At 33.3% G+C, this 20637-nt stretch overlaps 2 protein-coding genes across 3 annotated transcripts; both read right to left on the reverse strand.

The window, feature by feature from the left end:
• Positions 1-2266: 2266 nt before the first annotated feature.
• On the reverse strand, positions 2267-11746 carry LOC107859579 (protein DETOXIFICATION 40). 2 transcript variants are annotated; one of them, XM_016704629.2, is made up of 8 exons: positions 11543-11742; positions 8827-9305; positions 7763-8394; positions 7620-7676; positions 7078-7316; positions 4381-4499; positions 4098-4184; positions 2267-2466 (listed from the first exon to the last, which is right to left on the reverse strand). In XM_016704629.2, exons 1-8 carry the CDS (start codon positions 11571-11573, stop codon positions 2395-2397), a joined length of 1716 nt encoding a protein of 571 aa, XP_016560115.1. In that variant the 5' UTR covers positions 11574-11742; the 3' UTR covers positions 2267-2394. The 2 variants fall into 2 exon arrangements, with proteins under 2 accessions (XP_016560115.1, XP_016560116.1); XM_016704630.2 differs by lacking the exon at positions 7620-7676 and having other exon boundaries at positions 11543-11746.
• Positions 11747-13033: 1287 nt separating this feature from the next.
• On the reverse strand, positions 13034-19611 carry LOC107859580 (uncharacterized GPI-anchored protein At1g61900). Its single transcript, XM_016704631.2, has 8 exons — positions 19274-19611; positions 17774-17953; positions 16993-17598; positions 15349-15594; positions 15215-15226; positions 14395-14538; positions 14250-14294; positions 13034-13646 (listed from the first exon to the last, which is right to left on the reverse strand). Exons 1-8 carry the CDS (start codon positions 19335-19337, stop codon positions 13570-13572), a joined length of 1374 nt encoding a protein of 457 aa, XP_016560117.1. The 5' UTR covers positions 19338-19611; the 3' UTR covers positions 13034-13569.
• Positions 19612-20637: the final 1026 nt, after the last annotated feature.

Here is a 20637-nt window from a genome sequence, read left to right on the forward strand (position 1 = left end):
TTTTGTCTATTTACAATTTGTTATTATGTTTTGTTAAATATAAAATTAATTATTATTTTATTTATTATTGTTATTTTTGTCTATTTATAAATTCTTATTATGTTTTGTTAAATATAAAATTAACAATTATTTTATTTATTATTATTAATATTTTTATTTATTATTATTATCATTTTTTATTTTTAAAAAATTAATTAATTAATTTATTTAAATTTTAAATATCCCCCCCTCCCCCCCTCCCCCCCTTATTGTTGATGAAGGATTCCCCCTAAAAAATAACCGTTTCCCCTAAAATTCCTTCTACAAAAGGGACTCTCTCACCCCCGGAATAACATAAAAGATTCATCATTAGACAGAAAGAAAACCAAAGAGTAAAAAGAAGTCAGAGAGAAAAACCCCAAAAAAATAAGAGAGGATTCTACGTACTTCATCATCCATAATATCAGAATAAGTTTAAAAAAAAAAAGAAGAGAAAGTGTGAAGTGAAAATTGAGATTGTGTTCAAGTTTCTGGTTGATGATTATATCTTGCTTCAATACTCTGTTCGAATCAATTACAGGTTTTTATTCGAATCTAAATCATTTATATATAAATTTCATTGTGTAAAAGTATAAATAAAAATGTTCAAATAATTTTCTGCATTTTTAATATATGTAATTGAATAATTGATAAATTTTTATCATTATATGTTATGTAATTATGATACTGAATATATCTGTACACACGTATAAACAGAGAAGGAGAATTTTTCATTTCATTAGCAACATACACAACACACACTAACACATTACAGTAATTAGAAATGCAAATAGTTTGAAACCAATAAAAAATAATAATAAAACAGAGAGAAGGTTGTTTCGCTTTCCAGCTAAATTTCGCTGGAAAACTATCGGCAAACACCATATATGCGCCGACCACCCCCTTTCTTCTCCTTTTCCATTTCCCCGGCAACCAAACATATCCATCCCGTCGCCGAAAAACCGATCAGCCACGCCCCACTCCCCTTCCCCTTTCCCTTTTCCCAGCGATACTACCAGATCTGGATGGCGCCGCTCCCATTTCCCCTCTCCCTGTCGCCGCTGTCTCCATCTCCGTTTTCCCCGCCGTCGTCCCCTTTCCCGTCCCTATTTACCGATGTAACCCAAAACTGGCGTAATTCCACCAGTAACCACCCCTGAACCGGCGGAAAACCACTAGATCTGCTGGTGACTCGTCGATCTCCTTCCTTCTCCCTTGTCCAGCGATCCCCATTGCTGCTATAAATGTTGTAAAAATAAAAATTGAAATACTGAATGTATGTGAAGAGAAGATTTCTTTATATTTCTTTTATTGTTGTTTCCTTTTAGGATAAATACCCATGTCCCTATGTTAGTGTATAATATAAAATTATTTCATTTAATAATTAGTAAAAAATAAAGTATGAATAAATTTGATACTAATAAAATTTATTATTTATTTCGAGAATTTTCGTGTATGATTTATCTTATAATATATAATTTGAGTTTATTTAATTTAAAAAGATTATTTTCACGAAAAATTATTATTATAATATATGTAGATTTGCATATTTTATTATTTTATTAACAGAATTTAATAATTATTTATTAATTTAATTAATTATGTTAAATGAATTTTGCTTTAATTTATTATTAAAGGTTTAGAAAAATTTTAGACACCCTTTAAATATTTGTTCCAATTAAGAATGCGGCATACACATCTTTCCGAGACATTTTAAAGATTCAAGGATGCAATAATGCACCTTGACAAATAACTTTTTTTTAAAAAAAAATAATTTTTCCCGATTTATTTGATATCAAAGGTGTAGATAGACATTTTCAGTATAATAAAAATGAGCGGATTTAGACTTTAACATAATTTATCAAACTAGTTTAAATCAAGATAAGTCAATAAAAGCGATCGTGCTAGAACCACGGGACTCGAGGGGTGCCTAACACGTTCCCTTCAGTCAATAGAATTCCTTACCCGGTCTTCTGTTTTCGCAGACCATATTAAAGAGTCATTTCCTTTTGATTAGGGATTCAAAAAGGTGACTTAGAACACCAAAACTCAATTTCAAGTGGCGACTCTGTAATTAAAATAATTTCTATTCAATATCGTCACTTTAATTGAAAAATCCTTCGACCCGATCTCCTTAAGCGAAAAAGGGGCGTGACACGTACCAAAAGACCCTTGGGTCCCTTGAGATAAATGACAATGCTAGCTCCTAATAAATGGCTGAGTTTACCTACCGATTCACCATCATATATGAATTGAATGCAAAGATCCCACACCTATCAAAGTCAATTGATACATTTATGTTTTGGCCAATTTTGCCTGGCTGCTACATACAAGCAAAATATCAGAGGGGATAAAATTAGACAAATATGCATGTTCTCATGATTCATTCAACAATGGCTTTTTACTGCTATCTTGCCACTTAACTAATCGATTTTTCGTTTTCTCCACCTGCAAAACAGAAAGGGAGCTAATTTAACATGAGAAGGAAAATAAAATGAAGCTTATTTTAACAGAAAACTACTAAACGTTCTAAAGCATTAAGTTTTTTTTTTTCCTTTCGATATTTTGTATCTACAACCTCGATTAATCCAAATTCATGTCATTTTCTTTAGTTTTTACTGTTTCACGGAACTCAAAACGCAAGCCCCCTTTATATATATCTATATATATTGGAATTTTCACCTTTGCTTCCAGCTTTGATGAAGGTAAATAGTCGAGAAAGTTCCCCGTTGTCAAAGAGAGAGGGTCCATAAAAATGTCATGCATAGGGTATCCTATTCACACATCGTTATTTGACGAGTAAATACATAAAGTCCCCCCGATGTCGGCCTACTTTTTCAAGAAGACACCTAAACTATACTTCCGACCTATTACCTCACGAATCTTACTTAAATCATTACAAATACACCATTTTTCGCTGAATTACAGTCACAAGAAAAAAAGTGGATGCACGCCAATCAAATGCTGTCACGTGTTAAATACATTTAATTTTATATTTTATTTATATTTTTGAATAAAACTTTCCTTTTTATTTTATTTATCACCACATCCCACCCCCCTCTCCCCCCTCCCATTCCATCCAGCATCTCTCCTCCACCCCTCACCCCATCCAACATCTCCGCCGCACCCCCACCCCCACCCCCGTCCAGCTCCATTAATCCATTAAAGATCCATTAAAACTCCACCACTTGTTTATATTCTATATTCATATGAAATTATATTAGTTGACATAAACACCTAATATAAGTAAGTTGTTTTTTTGGTAATCTATTAGTTGATTTGATTAAAACTTTCTGATTCTTTTGATTTTCTTGTCAAAAGAATAATTTTCTTTGGAGATGCTCCATCCCCGTCCAGCAGCTCCATTGAGACACACTCACCATCACCATGAGATTGAAACTTTATTTAGTGGAGTTTTATGATTCTTAATAAAAATAGATAAATGATTATTTGAAAAAAAAAAATAGCTTTAATGGAGGAAAAGAGAAGTAGTATATGCAAGTGTTGAAGAAGACAATGGTGTTTTGTGTGGGTGGGTGGGGTGTTGTGGGGGCGGGGGGAAGTATGGGATAAAAAGTAAATATTATTTTTTTAAAAGTAAATAAATATTGATTTAAAAAAAAAAGAAGATAAAATTATTTACACGTGGCAGCTTTTAATTGGTAAATAAAGTCAATTTTGAGCCTTTCGAGCACAATAGGCGCGTGTATACACGTAGGGTCAAAATAGTGTATTTGCAATGATTTAAGTAAGATTCGTAAGATAATAGGTCGAAAATATAATTTAAATGTCTTTTTTAAAAAATCGGTCAAGATCAGGGGTACTTTATGTATTTACTCTTATTTAACCTATATTCAATTTTTAAATTCTTGTGTCTACCTATTTAGGAATAACTTCAATCATCCGATGTTTGAAGAATTTCATATGACTGAAGTTCAGTCGCAATATTTCATCAGCCTAAAGTTCGAACATAAATGGTTGAACTTCAAGCAAAAATCTCTATATTCAACTACAATTCCATGATATTTAATGTCATGAAATGATTATTCGAGAATTAACCAAGAGGGAGGAAAACGTACCTCTTCGTTCCAATTGGTTCTAAAAGTTACCCATACTAAGATTACAGTTTGCATTGCTGTTCCTCCAAACATACCCAGCCATAATCCCTACAAATTTAATTTATCCAAATTAATTAAACGAATTAGTTTTAATTATAACAGTAGAAACTAAAATCTCAATTGACCTTTATCCATTTGACCTCACATTAATATTCCAAATCATGCATTTTACCAAAGTAGCTAGCGAATATCGAATATCGGATGATTGAAAAGTAGTGATCGAGGAGGGAGGTAAGTAATATACCTTAGCTTCGAGTTTGAAGTAAAATCCAAGAAGAACACCCAATGGAATGCCAACAACGTAGTAACATCCCACGTTAACATATGCCACAAAACCTTGCCATCCACACCCAACAGCCACCCCTTCAAACATAGGCCAAGCAAAATTTCCCATAAAAATGGTTAATTTTTAATTTGTAGCTATTTTATTTGCATTGACAATTTTTCAGTTTATATACTGGTTGGAAAAAGTGGCTAGCCCATACTATTTTTACATACATCAAAATATGCATTTATCTCCTCCAATATGTTTTCTTCTGATAAACGGAAAATTATATCATTGATATATAACATACATCAATGTGGTATCAAAAGTAACTACTTTCAACTTACAAGGCAATAAGTGGATCGACCACCCTTTTGTAACTAAATAATTCATATACATTATAACTTCTTCTTTTTTTTTTCATACCAAACGGAACATATAAAATTGAAAAGATCACTTAACAGTCGCTTGGACATATAAAATTTTCCCTTTTAAAGAAAAAAGAATCCATAAAACTATTTAGTTATACATTGGACTGGCTTTTTGGCACAATTTTTTTTTTTTTGTTAAGTGAAAGATAATTCTAAAGCCGGGAGCAGAATTTAAAATCAGTATATTTGTGGTGATTTCTAAAAATAAGTATCTTAAATTATTTATTATTTTAAAAGTTTAAGACGAAGTTAAAGTATCAAAATATGTCACGTTTTTAAAGTGACACATAAATATGCTTTAACTCACAAAAATTGTGAGTTATGCACTTTAACTTTAACGGCGGAACAACAAACGGTGTTAACCTTTTTGAAAAGTGTATAACTCACATTTTTTTGTGAGTTATGCATTTTGTTTTAACATAACTCACAAAAAATGTGAGTTAACCTTTTTGAAAAGTGCATAACTCATTTTTTGTGAGTTATGCATTTTGTTTTAACATAACTCACAAAAAAATGTGAGTGATCCATTTTGTTTTAATCAGGTATTGAGAATTGTGTTGGCATGTTACTCGACATGATGCATTTGAGAGCATTCATATCAAAAAAAGTATTATACTAAGTTAAATGAGCATTAACAACACTTGTTGGACCATCAAATTGCGTATGCACATTTGTCTGTATTGGAGACTGCACAGGACGATTTTTACGTTCCTTCTTAACATAAACTTGCAGAATGTTAAGCTTTATTTGACTAGCATATAGTCACAAGGGACCCTGAGAAATTCAGTCAACGACTCATCGGCACTGATAATCCATTCTCCATAATTTATTATTCTTTGTGATGAGAAGGAATTTGAATACTGTCCGACTATAAATAAATCAAAATCATCACTTTTATTTTCATTCTTCTAAAAATGATTCTACAAATTCTCTATAACCAATTGAAATTGGATACTTCGCGATGGACTTAGGGGGATATACTATAATATATTGTATTCCCTCGTGAATAATTTTTTCATCCCAAAAAAGGACAACTTTAACACAGAATTCACTCTTTAAGATTTGATAAGATAAATTGAGTTTGAACAAACTTGAAAAAGAAGAATTGAAGTTGAAGAAGTAGAATTCAATATAAAGAAGAAGAATTTGAAAACATTATATAAAGGATGAATGAATATATTTGATAGAATTCAAAAAATGTATAGCTCACTTTTTTGCGAGTTAGTCATTTGTTTTAACATAACTCACAAAAAGATGAGTTATATAACTCACAAAAAAAGTGAGTTATGTAAACATAAATAGCATGTTAATAGAAGATCGGGAAAGGTTTTATTGTTTAACATATAACTCATATTTTTTGTGATTTATATTAAAACAAAATGGATAACTCACATTTTTTGTGAGTTAAGCATATTTATGTATCACTTTAAAAACATGACATAATTTGATACTTGTTTTTAAAACATCATCTATTTTGGTTCCATTTTTCACCTTCCAATTCAAAAATTCCAACCAAATCTATTTCTCACTCTCTTACACTGTCTAGTCCTAAATAGTGTTTTGAAAATACATAGGGTAGGGCCTTCAATATATATGATGTTTGTCTTGTTGTCCTTGTCAAATCAAATTTCCAAAACCCTGTTTAGCATATACTAGCCAAACAAAAGTATAATGCAAGTGTCCTGGTATTATGCCAAGAACAATGTTAAAGATATTCCAATTAATAGTCTAAGAAGCATTTAACCTAAACGTATAAAAATGAATCTAGTTATACACATTCTACAAACAATTACTTATATCAATTCAGCTAGACTTTCATGAAATCCTAAGATATAAAAAAGAAGAGCTAAATCATGGATGATCACTCAAATTTTTACGTTTTTACACTTAAGTCATTTAACTATTTTATGTAACTAAACAGTCACCCAATTTATCTGAATATTACAAAAATCACTAAACTACTTTTTATAACTTAAAAATCACTCAGTTCTTCCTAAGCATTACGTAGACTCATTAGGCGATTCAAAAGAGAGGTCATTTTGGCAACACAAAAATATCTACCGTCTTTCTACGATAATCAGTCAAACACTCGAGTGATTTTCTAGTAATTTCTGTAATACTTAAATAAAGTTGAAGTAACTTTAATTTTACGAAAAATACTTCAATGACTCTAATGCACTAAAATTAATTTACATTGGTAAATTTAGCCCCCAAAACAGAAAAGGTTAGATGGAAGAGTACTCACCAGATAGAACAGGTTGAATGCCATTAAGAATTATAGAGGCAGCCAAGAGTGGTGCAAGTTCTGAAGATGCTTTAGCAATTGTTTCTCCTCCCGTGAATGCATAACTCATCACGTCACGAAGGATCATTACTACTATGGCAATGACTACAGCAATCACGAATGAGCTTAATGTCACCACCAGTACTGAAAATGAGGCCGATTTCGGATGCCCTGCTCCCAACTCATTGCTCACCCTCACACTGCGCAATTTTAAAATCCGATTTTATAAATTTAACGAGTTCACTTGACCACCCTTGGGACACCACAGAGGAGGAAGATCGAGGCCTTACTACGTTTTTGAAAGCCTTTACTAACTAACTACACTATGAAACAGTTTCAAGTGTGCTCATAATGAAATTTGCAATAACTAATACTCCTAAGTATGAGCTGATCATAACTTTATATAATGGGTTCAATGCTAAAACTCTCTAAAGTTGAACTGATAAAGCAAAAATCCTAAACCCGCCTCTGATTATACAGTAATTCATTAATAGATTGCTAACCTTGCTGCCGCATTGAACCCAACAGATATCATGAATACCCACCCAAGAATTGTATTACTGCAAACAAGCTCCATCATCAACCCAAGAGGATCAGGAACATAAAACACAAAGTTTAACTAAATTATAAACAGATATTCGCTCACCAAACAGCTAGCGAGTCTAATGCCACTTCAGGATTTGGAAGCAAACCAGCAACTAAAACCAAAATCTGAAAGTACCACGTCTCCAAGCACAACATCACGGATGAAGCAGCTGACAACTTAAAAAAATCCCACAGCCCAGAAAAAGCTTGCGAGGTAAATCCGTTCCATGTTTGCTTACACTTATCGCTCCACAATATGTACATAAATTGCGCAATGACTAGTATCCACCATGAAATACTTAGTACCAAGGCTCCTCCGAATAACCCCCACTTAAATACATAAAGCACAATCCATGTTAGGAAAAGATGGAGGACTAATGTGGCTGCTGCTATATACGCGCTAGGATTTACAATGCTCTGAGCTTGTAAGAACTTTTGGATGGGGAAATTAGCAGCGTAAGCAAATATTTGAGGAATTAGACCGTAGACGAATAATGCAGCCGCTGATGCAACTTTCTCTGATTCTCCTAATAAGATCAAAATTGGCTTTGAAAATAAGTAAGCCACCATGATCGGTAGTCCAGTTAACATAAGGAGAATTGTTGATCTTTGAAGATATATTCCTAACGTGTCATACTTGTGAGCTCCATATGCCTGCCCACATAGTGTCTCCACTGCACTCCCCATCCCTAACTGCTCCAATAAAGTTGACAATCAGCACATAACTTCTACAAGCATTACGATTTCATCAGTAAAACAACTTATGTGGCACATTTCAGATTTCGAGAATCAAACAAGTTTGACTCACGGCCATGATTTTTCCGTATTGACTTACGGTACTTCTTAAGTAGTTTCAAAGAAGTAAATTTTATATAGAAAACCTTACAAATTCTATATACGAATTTATGGTTGAAATTAAGAGGTTTAACCCTCGGAATCTAAACAATATCACATAAATTGGAACAAAGACCATACGAAACTTGATCAATCCAAAAATGCTCTGCTCATATTCCAGAAAAGAAAAACGATTCATCAGTTTTGTAGCAAGTCGCACTAGTACCATGTGAAATAGAATAGACAAATTTATGACACATATCTTAATAGTGTAGGTGTTAGAAAAATTACCATGACGCCATAAGCCAAGAGTTGGATACCTTCATTGCCAAGTGAAGCAGCAGCAAGTTCAAGATTACCAAGATGGCCACAGAATATTTGGGTAGACATAGAAGTAACATTGTTGAGCAAATAAACAATGATTGCTGGAGCTGCTAGGCAAAAGAGATTCCTAAATTCTACTACAGAGGCCCGTCCAAGCCGCTGGAAATGAGATAAACTTGTGTCAGACAGTATGTCTTCAAGCTCAGAACTTACATGTTCCACAGACACCACTGTTGGTTCTTTGGGTTCTAAGAGAGGTTCACTTTGCCCAGTTTCTTGAAAACACTTGTCCATGTTTTCTCTCTGAGTCGAAGACGAATCAAAGTAGCTTGCCTGCCAAGTCGATAGGCCAAGGATAGAAGGACACCTATCGTGTGACCTGTTAGTCCTAAGCAATCTCAATAGACTCCTAGCCCCAAGCTCAGATTTGAAAGAACAGAATGTTGCTGAATTATAACCATACAGACATTAAAATAATTTTACATTCAAGTCAAAAAGGTACGAGTCATGGTTGAAAATATTTTCTAAAGTAACTAGTTTATTATTTTTTGACACGTTGGCTGCTCTGGGAATGTGACGGATGACATATATACCAAATAGGAATAACGACAATCATGCCATGCTAATAGTTGCCCCACCTTAATATTTTCCCCTTAATCACTTCAATTCTAAGTAATAAAATTATTCCATCATACTTTTTAAATTTTAAAATATACTAGTTTAGGTGTTCGCGCCTTACGTGTGTAACTTATTTTAATGAGTTTAAATATTACACTAAATAAGATATTTATTTAAATAATAAAAATAAATATAATAATTAAATTTAATAACTTTTGAGTATGTAAAGATGAAAAATTTATTTATTAAACCTAATATTTACCAAAAAAAATTTTAAAAGTCGATCGACATTCATCTACCAATTGTAAATTGCAACAAAATAATACAATGATAGAGACATCAAAATAATACAACTAAATCTAATCTTTACACACGAAAAAATTCTCAAAATCGTCTGACACTTATCTTCGACATGTAAACAATAACAAAATAATATGATAATAGAGATATCAAAATAATACAATTAAATCTAACATTTACATAAGAAAATTTCTCAAAGCCGACCAATATTTATCTGTCATCTGTAAAATGCAACAAAATAATACGATAAAAGTGATATCAAAACAATACAATTAAACTTAAATTTTACATACAAAAATTTTTCAAAGTCAATCGAGATTCATCTACGAACTGTAAACTACCACAAAATAACAAACTAATAGAGATATTACGATAATACAATTAAACCTAACTTTTACCTAAAAAAAATTCAAAGACTACCGACATTCATCTAGCATTTGTAAATTAAAATAATACAATTAAACCTAACTTTTACACAAGAAATTCTTCAAAGTCAACCGATATTCATCTACGACCTGTCAACTATAAAAAATAATGTAATAGTGATCACAAAACTTCAATTTTGATCCAACTACTTTTTTGTCTGAGCGAAAATTTTGCCCCTAAAGAATGATTTTGAATGAAAACAAAGGACATATATATATATATATATATATATATATATATATATAGACATACACATGTTGAATTCTATTATGCTGACAAAAACAGTGAAGAAGTTGAGGGTTAGAAAATCAATCATCCATCAATCTAGACATGCAATCGAATCGAGTTAGATGAGCATCAATCATATTCTCCCAATAGCCAAATCGTTTTGTTCTCTAATTTAACGTACATCCATCTTAATATTTATAGAAGTATTTTCTTAATAGAGTCCCAGAAATATTTTTCTAATTAAATATTACAAGAACTAATTGAGTGATAAAAAAAAAAACACAATAATAATTTAGAAGAAAAATAAAGAAGCATTAAAAGATCAAATTCAAAGAAGAAAAAACAAAAACAAAAAAGAAAAAAAAAAGTTTTGGTCACTTTAAGCAATAAGAACTCTGGGCGAGTAGATTTATAATAATCAAACCCTATACATTCGAAAAAAGTTTCTTTTTTTTTTTTTTTTGGAAAAGTCAAGTACAAACACAAATCAGATAATAGTTTTTTTTTGGGAGAAGTAACGTGCACTAATAGTCATGAAAAAAAAAAGTTACCAATCTATAATGTCAAACCTTCTCTATTTATTTTTTAATATATTTATTATAATCAATATTTAATATCACAAATCAATATTTTAGGAGTTTTATATATTTTAGAAAGTTTAGTAGATAGGAAAATATTAATTAATTCTCCTACTATATGTTTTAGGATTCCCATATATTTTAGGAGTCTAGTAAATATAATACTCTAGGAGTTTTGTCTAAAGAAAAATCTTTTAACGAAGGGCAAAAAGTTCAAATCACTTTTCTAAAGACCTTCACACTTTTAATATTATATATATATATATATATAGATTATCTTCTCCTTCAATGTAATCAGGGGAATATTGACAGGAAAAGATGAATGCAATAAATTCTCAAAATCATTATGAATGTAGAAAAAATTCTATAAAAGCAATGATTCAAGGCGCATTTCCCCCTGAAAGTGGATTAAATTAAAACACCATTTATGCAGCACAAAGGGATAAAACTATAATTTTATTTTAAAAATCGACTATATGAATTACTTTAAATGAAAAAAGAGCAACACGATACATTAAATAGTAGAACAGTACCTGTTAATAATTGGGTTCTCCGATTCAACATTCAACAGTTCTGAACTAAGCAATGGCACTTTTTTTTGTTTCAAAAGAATACGATAATAATTTCATCCAACTCATTAATTTGTCACCCAGACGAAATTAACCTAATATGCTGCAGGCTTTTGATTTTTAAAACTAGCTGCTTTTCATCTCTCTCTATATATATAAAAGAAAGGATGTGATAGTAACGTTTTGTACCCCATAATTTGACTCGTATCCGTCTATTTTTTTGGTAACTAGGGATATATATGAATATATATATATATATAGGGAGAGAGAGAATATGAGCTCAGCCATGATGATTGGTAATGGTGGGGTAGTATTAAAACAATTTAGAGAGTCCAATTCTATGTCTCATATTTTATGGATCGAAATATTGTCATGACTTAGCTAAGAATAAGATCAGTAGGGTGCACTGTGCAGCGCAGCTTTTTATATTTATACTTATTTGTTCTGTCCTGACTCCTGAACCATATTGCGCATCTTTTGGGAGTGCTGATTGATTTGTTATTAACCCCGTCAATCTTTATTTGTTCATATATATATATATTTAATATTATTTTTTTATTTAAAAATTAATACTTGTGCTAATTGTATTCTTGCTAATAAATATTATAATTCGATATATTTTTTTTAAAATATTTAATTTATTATAATTAAAAGATAATATAAAAATATTATATTTATTATTTATTATTTTTCAAGATATGTGTCAAGTTAATAATGAACAAGCATTATTATGATGTAGAAGTAGGATGGTCTGATGGTCATGCACTATTATTCTATTGTAATTCGTAAAACTAAGATTCTTCTATTGATAAATCTTAAAAAGTTAGCTTATTTTTTATAACCGTGATGTTCGATCAATTTGCTCATACCTCAGTAATTCATAGAATTACCTTCTACCTCCCACTCATACATATATAGATGCAATATGGAGATTTTAAAAAAAAAAAAAATCAGAACATTTTCTATGTTTTAATATGTGACACACAATAATCAACTGTAACATGCTACAGAAATTGACCTTCTTGCTGGAGAAAATAACTGCTATAAAATTATAATTCCCAAATTAAATAATAAACACAATTATTAGTGGATATTTTTTTTAGCAAATGTTTAATTCAATGAATATTTACACAATTAGATCATTAATAAAAAAGGCAAAATACATACAGGTAAATATCTACGATGGCATAATCAGCAACCTCAAGAAAATGGTAGGAAACAGACATGGTTTTTACAACTCTGGGGTCGGGTATACCTTGCACGCACCTCGACTAACTCTGAAAATTAAACCTGAGACCTCATGATGTTTTACTTATGTCATTAACCACTAGATCACGCCCTTAGGTGTAGTAATAACTGATATTTTATAACAAGATAAACTAGAGAGAGTGTGTAATAGATCACACATTGGAAGTATATACAACTTTGATAAAAAGAGAACAAGTAAATAGGAAGTTGATAAAAGAGCACATTATCAGTTGAAGGTGCTGCACTTTGCAATACCTTTTGTCTACTGAACAGAAATAAATAGTACAATTTTGGTATTGAAGCATCAGACAGTTCTGATGCATAACTTTGAAACAAAAGAAAAGCATCCCAACCCCTTGAGTCTTACTCATACAGACCTACCTAATGCATTAGTTAATGATGCAATAATTTCTCAGGACTTCGAATTTCAGATATATTATACAAGGCAAAGTTTATCTAAGTGGAAATAATTACAGGGAATTCCATCTCCTCCTGAAGTACTGTTACAAAATTTTCTTATTACGCAAGAATGAGGAATAAATATTGTCGGAAAATCAAACTTGGAATCTTCTCCGAGTGGGTTTCTTGCTCAGGAACATAATTTTCCAGCTTTTGTACACATTAGACTTGAGGAAAATCAGAACCTTCACACTTAATAAGTTAAACTGGTTCGTTACTCAGTATATATCATCATTTCATAAGATTTGCTCACCATACAGGTTGATTAAGCAGGAGTGGCAGCATCAAGTATAAAAGAGGCTTCCAAGAACCGTCAAGGCCAAGAGACGCAGATGAGACCCGATGCTTAAGCTGTTCAGACCTGACAAATTAACAGAATGTATCAATGAAAAGTACATCAACCTTTAACAAAAGATAAATTATCACGTTTTTGCAAAATTTAAGATGGCATTTGAAGTCTTATTTGTCTGATAAAACCGCTTCTCTTATCCCCCAAAGCAATTCATGATGGAAGGATTGGCCAAGACCATAAAAAGACACAACTCATTCCCTCAACCGATTTAGGATCTAACACTCTCCAACATGATCAGGACTCAAGTAGAGCATGGATTACAGAGCCCCAACATTGAGAAACACAACAATAAGGAACGATGGGTTCGGCTCTCATACCATGTCAAGATATGGTCATTGACCTAGCTTAACCCCAAAGCTAGCTCATGATAAAAAGATTGTCAAAACCATATAACGAGACCACAACTCATTCTGCAACCAGTGAGGGACTTAAATAATGATAAATGTTTCTATCAAGAAATATGATCTGAAATTGAAAACGATTTTAGCTTCCAAATTTATTTTTTACCCCTCATGTTCAAACCTGGAGAAGTTTAAACTTATTACAAATATAGGCACAAAGAGAGACCAGCATAGCTATGAAACTGTAAGTGTGAAAGGTAGATAGTCTTACTGATCTGGCCAGATGCTGCCGCAGGAAGTGCAGGAATTTTCACAGCTGCAATAACATAAAGTCATAATAACGATCAGCATTTGGTTATGTAAGAAGATAAACTTTGGTCACTGGACATACTACGGAAGCAAGAGATCAGACATACTTTTATTACATGACGAAACTGGTAACTGAGAGAGAGATGGCCAAGGGGCTGGAATGTTATCATTTAAATCACAGACAAAGCTGATCCCAGAGATTTGGTCAAGTACAGCATCTGATGGAAGACTGGGCAAAAGACATCCAGAAACTACTCCCACAAGAAGAGCCAAAAAAAATAATTAATTAAAACTATCACAAAGAAAGTGACATAGGTAAAATACTACATATATATAACACACAAGGAACCTCATCCAGAGGAGGCAAATTAACATGAAGTAGCTTGACGGTTTTTAGCATGTAGTACTTTGACCAAAAAAATGTTTTCCAACACAAAATGTAGATTTCTTATCTCAGGCATAAAACGACAGTATTGTAATTTCCAAACCTTACAAAGGCAGTCACAGTGGAGTAATCTAGGCTTAAAAGTTGCCTTCTATGACCAATACATTACAACAACAACAACAAAAAACCCAGTGTATTCCCACAAAGTGGGGTCTCTGGGAAGGGAAAAATGTACGCAGTCCATACCGCTACCTCCGAAAAAGTAGAGATGTTGTTTCCGATTAATTAAATATATTGATGTTTAATAATACATCCAATGCAATATTAACTAAAGATATACTTTTAATCCATGGTCACGTAATTGAGTATCTTAACCAACTTCTTTCCACGTCCAAAATTGAATTTCTGATACTTCAACAAAAGTCACTTAGAGGAGAAAGAGAGAAGGTGGAACAGATGCTTCGAAAAATGCTAGTGATAAAGGACAGACACAAACATAGGGCATGTATATGAATTAAAAAATACGCAAGTAGGTAAATTACCTTCGGGTGCGACTATTGCAGTCATTTGAAGAAAACCAGACAGGATGGATATGACAAAATAGAAATTCCAAGTTAGTTTGGTAGATTTGCAGGAAGCAAAATGATTAAAAAGCTGCACTAAAATAATAACTTACCTTGCACAGAAAAGTCTTTGAGGGTAATGTGACAAAGATTGTATATATTTTTGCTCACATTGGCTTTCTGTAACTTGACTCCAAGTGAAGCAGCGCAATCCAAAGCTTGCAAATTGGTAACAAAACTCTGCCTTTGTAAGTGAGACACATAGCTCTCAATGGTATTACAGCATGCTGTTTGGTTGTTCGTCCCATGTCCACAAGCCTTTGCAACATGGCTCGCATTAGGGAATACCAGAGGGCACACTGAAGGGGAGGAAAACAGATTGCTAATTTCATAACTATATTATACCCAAGATAGAAAATGAAACCCCACCCCCACCCCAAAAAAAAAAAGTAATAATAATAATATAAGAGATTCTAGTTCCTTCAGCAAGCATGAGTGCATAAAACTTTTGGTAAGATGAGTAGCTAAAACAAGTGATCTCAAGGATAATCATATAAGTACAAATATGCTTGGGTGGGCTGACACTTGACGGACAGGAAAATATTAACTAAACGAATAGGTACTTGTCCAAACTGGTTTTGGATTAAAATAAAATAGCTTAAGAACTAACTTAGAAACTATTCCAAGTAAGAAATGACAGGAAAGAAAAGATCTGCCTTACTTCTCCATTTTTTCCCCTTCAAACAGCATGAAGGGCAATGAACTTTTGACTAGGAAGTACACAATCAGCGGCCTTCTCTCTCTCTCTCTCCCTCCCTCCTAGAGCCCGAAATGGACTATTCACCATTAATTACGAAAGAAAATTAATGATAAAAGAATCTAGTCATTAATAGGAAAGCGTAAAGCCATTGATTTATGACTACCAATTCTAGACTACATAGTATAGACATCCTAGAAGGTTAGTTTCCTAGAAAAAACTCCCAACTAAATTGATAAAAACAGATGTCCACCATAGTCCCTTTTTAAAACAATGTCCAATCAAGCAATCAACTTTACCTCAACCCAGTAGACGTGAGTACGTGACTACTTAATTATGTTTTCGATACACCACCTCACGTGCGGCCCGAATTTTTTTCATGGTCCAAGCACGTGGAAATTCTTTTTTCAATAATGGGATGATGAGACTCAAACCAAGGAACTCTGTCTGCTCTAGTACTTCGATACTAGGTTGAAGTGTGTGATCATCAGTTCATCACAACTAAAAGTTTAAGCTATTCAAGGAGACACCCTTTTTTTAACTTAAATTATCTCTACCACACACGAGCCTATTCCCCTGTTAGCACATTTAAGCGTCATAAGGTCACTAGAAAATAGATAAACCATCTGAAGATACCTTCTCCTCGTTATATCCTCTATGTGAGCTACTTGAACTGTCTTTTAGACATAATCATTACTTAGACATTATCATTACTAATCTTACCCTATCTTGTGTAATAGCTAATTCATTCTTGTGAATTTTTGGACCTTAGGAAGAACATTTACTTGCATACTACCATCTCCTATTTTAAGAATAAGAAAATTTAAGTATCTCTCTTTACATTGGCATTCAAACTTAAAATTTGTTGTCCATATACAAACGCAAGTACATGCTTTCTCACATGGTCTTTTAACATCATCAAGTCAAACCTTACGAATATATATAATGAACAATGAATAAGCACTGAGCATAATAAAAAGGACCTGTATGTATTCCTTACCTTTATTATTTTTGCAATTAGATAGTCCTCTAAGAACATCTTTTGCACCACTAGGGTCAAGTTTACTAGCCAGCCAACGGTGTGCAATCCTTCTGCAATCGTTAACCCTGGTCGAATGGTCAGACAGCACCTCAGCACCTTCCATGCTCAGAAGATCATATGCTTTTAGTGCAAGTTTTTTAGCAGCTTCTGATATTGCATTTTCACAAGTTTGCTCACAGCATTCATTCACAAGGTCAATCTTCTTGCAGGCAGCAAGTAGGCTAGATGAGTCCACTGTTGTTTCAAACTCACGAACATCTTTGACTGGGCAAGAACCTTCTGTAAGATTTGATGGATGGAGAGAGCATATGTGCTGTAAAGTGTCATTGGCACCCTGGCTCACCAGAATTTGCTGAAAATCTGAAAGGCAATGCGTTGCAAGTGTGCTATTTAAAGCAAGCATCTTTGTGTATTTACTAGACTGCCCAATAAGAATAACAAGAGTTGTTTCCAGTTGTGGGCAACACATGACATTAGCCAGATACTGTGCAAACGGAGCAACACAATCAATTGATGTCACACCCATCATGCTTTCCACAGCATCAAATTTCAGCGTACAGAGTCCTGAAGAGTATGAAAGGAAAAGTCACTGACTGAGCTGACAGCAAATCGAGATCTATCTGAGCTGTATTTAGTTTTTCAACTCTAAATTTCTCTAAAATTTGAAGTAGCCCATGTTTTTAAAAATTTTGTCTTGCTCAGGCCTAAGAGATTATTATAATTAAATACTGAACCAGACCCGATAATTTTGGTAAAGTGCTGTTTGTGAAAGGTGCCCACGGAGAAGGTGCCAGAAGTGGGAGAAAGGGCTGAGGAGAAGCAGTTGGGGAGATCTCAGGCAACAGAACGTCCTCTTTTCTGTCCATGTTTAAAGAACCCCTGAGAGAATTCACTGAACTGCAACTGGAGTCCTGGATGTCTGGACAATCAGAAAGTTCATCAGAAATAAGAAATAGCATTGATTCCTTTTAGGAGATGGCCAACTAAAAACACTTACAGGCATATATACAATATGTGGATCAAACCTACACGCATCATTGTGGCCCACAAGAAACCACTAGAGCCTCAAGAAAATATAGTCACCAAACTAAACAGTACTGATGTGACTTAACATCCTCAATGTCTAATGAGATCTCGAAGATTCAGAAAAGTTGTATACCTAGAGAAACCAGTATCTCTAGAACTTCATGTTTCACTTGAGTCATTTAGTTGGTTAAATCTTACTGCCCACAGTAGAAACTGCCTCATATTTCACTTTGTCAAAATTTAACCCGTCAAACCATTCAATATTGGGTTTTAGCCACAGTATATGCTCCCATCCTTTATAGCTTTCCCCATGGAATGTAGAGGTTGAAATTCCTAATTTTAAAAATCCCTTTCATAACATCGTAGTGATTCACAAGTCTCCAACTGATTCAAATACAAAGAAGAGATGCAACGGATTCTCAAAACAAAAACTAGCATAGATTTGAAGACATGTACATTCGTAGATGGCTAATCACAAATTTTAGGTCTGTGTTCGGATATTTGGACTATTTTTAGTCAAATCCCTGCACTTGTATCCTTACTTAGATCCATACCCCCAAATCTTAAAATTTAGATCATGAAGGACCTTACCTCTAACTCCGCACTCATATCAGATAACCGCACCCGAGTCCAACCAACTTAAACTTAATTCACTTGTCACGAAAAGGAAAAAAAAAAAGAGATCATAAACTTAATTCATCTAAAGTACATGAATTTTTTTTTCCTTAATTCATGACTTAAGAAGATTAAATGTATTTGTTTGGAAGGTGCATGACTCGCTTATGGCTTTGTTTGGTAAAGAAGAAGACTAGAATTAATGAGAATTATGTACGATAGCCTAAATACATGTTGTACATCACTTAAACATATTTGATCAGCTTAATAAAAGAAAAGTCGCTGCTTTAAGTTATAAACCAGGGAGCTAAATACATTGTTCATTTGGTGACAAATCGCAAATTAGCAATCAAATGAAAATACACAAAAAGAAACTTAACCTCCAACCTATCACCTCAAACCCTAGACCAGCACAAAACAGAAAGGTCCAGGTAACAACATTTTCTTACTATACTAAACCCAGTTATCCACATAAAGTAGCAAATTAACAGAAATCCATCTAAATTTTTAGCAAAATTGAGCAATAATAACTACAATAAACTACAAATCATCCAAGAAACAAGCAAATTAACCAAGCAATCAAAGCAAGAATACTTACAAAGAAGCAGTAGAAACACATGGAGAAGGTAAAGCTTGAAACTTTGAGACACCCCACCTCTCATTCTTGCTAACCTTTGAACCCCCAAATGTGTAAACCCGAAGAAAACAAGAAAGTAGAAAGAGAGCAAAACGTTTTCAAGTGTTAGAGAGGTCAGAAATTAATGTGGAGGGAAGGGGAAGAGTATAGTAGGTGATGGGAGAGTGAAGAATTGGGAGCGGGGCAGCTAGCCATGAATGAACTGAGGTTTTGCTTAGTTGGGTGGGGACAATAGCTGGCAATATGAGCCTACTTGTATTTAATGAAAGGAAATTACACTGTAAACAAAGAACACTGTGTGTGTGTGTGAATACTGAGATATTAACATTAGGTGCATTAAAATCCATCAACCGCCTTTTTTTGTAGTACTCTGTGTTGTAATTATCATATCATATTACTTTTAAAATGTTTGTTTCAAATTTCTTGTTAATAGATAAAATTAAAATAGGATTAATTTAATTTTTTTCATTTTTTTAAAAATTAAGTAGCCGTTTGATCATGAAATTTTTTTGAAAAAATTATAATTTTTAGTATCTTGGATGTATGATTCAGGGGATGGAGAGATTGACGAGAATGTCTCTAACCGTACTGGGCAGGTTGGATAAAGTGGAGGCTCGCCTCGGGAGTATTGTATGATAAGAAGGCAAATTCTACAGAGTAGTAGTCCGTCTGGTTATGCTATATGAAACAGTGTGTTGACCAGAACTCCCACATTCAAAAATTGAAGGTGGCGGAAACGAAAATATTGTGTTGGATATGTGGACTTACTAGAGAAGATAAAGTTAGGAATGAAACTATCTGAAAAAAAGTGGGAGTGATTTCGGTGGAAGATAAGATACGGGAAATGAGGCTGAGATGATTTGGGCATGTGATGAGGAGGGGCACAAATGCCCCAGTTTATAGGTGTAAGAAGCTAGCTTTTGATGGTTTCAGAAGGGGTGGAGGTAGATCGAAGAAATATTGGAGAGAGGTGATTAGATGTGACATGGAGCAATTACAGTTTACTAAGGACATGACCCTAGATAGGAAGGTATGGAGGTCGCGGATTAGATTAAAAGGATAGTGTATGTGGGTGAGCCATAGCAAGTAGTTAGTGGAGCTTTGGCGTAGCCGGGCTAGTAATCCTAGGACTGTGTCCATAGGTAGGAGGTGTTAGTTAGGAGAGTTTGGATGTGGTGGGTGTCTTTGGTTTCTGAGTGTACTATGTGGGTGTCTTAGTTCTTATTTCTGTTATTCCATCCATCCTGTTTCATATTTCATTACGATTTTATTTACTATTCTTTGTCTTGAGCCGGGGCTCTATCGGAATCTACTTTTTCGGAGGT

The sequence above is a fragment of the Capsicum annuum genome, chromosome 2 (assembly GCF_002878395.1).
Source record: "Capsicum annuum cultivar UCD-10X-F1 chromosome 2, UCD10Xv1.1, whole genome shotgun sequence".
Lineage (NCBI taxonomy): Eukaryota > Viridiplantae > Streptophyta > Magnoliopsida > Solanales > Solanaceae > Capsicum > Capsicum annuum.

Excerpts from the sequence above, each read along its gene's own strand:
- LOC107859580 (XM_016704631.2), bottom strand. The coding sequence starts at position 19,337 with ATGAGAGGTGGGGTGTCTCAAAGTTTCAAGCTTTACCTTCTCCATGTG. Across the intron at positions 17,599-17,773 it reads CACTTTACCAAAATTATCGG|GACTCTGTACGCTGAAATTT; the intron begins GTCTGGTTCAGT and ends CATACTCTTCAG. Across the intron at positions 14,295-14,394 it reads AGTTTCGTCATGTAATAAAA|CTGTGAAAATTCCTGCACTT; the intron begins GTATGTCTGATC and ends ATGTTATTGCAG.
- LOC107859579 (XM_016704629.2), bottom strand. The coding sequence starts at position 11,573 with ATGTTGAATCGGAGAACCCAATTATTAACAG. Across the intron at positions 7,677-7,762 it reads TTAGACTCGCTAGCTGTTTG|TAATACAATTCTTGGGTGGG; the intron begins GTGAGCGAATAT and ends GCTTGTTTGCAG. Across the intron at positions 2,467-4,097 it reads GAACCAATTGGAACGAAGAG|GTGGAGAAAACGAAAAATCG; the intron begins GTACGTTTTCCT and ends TCTGTTTTGCAG.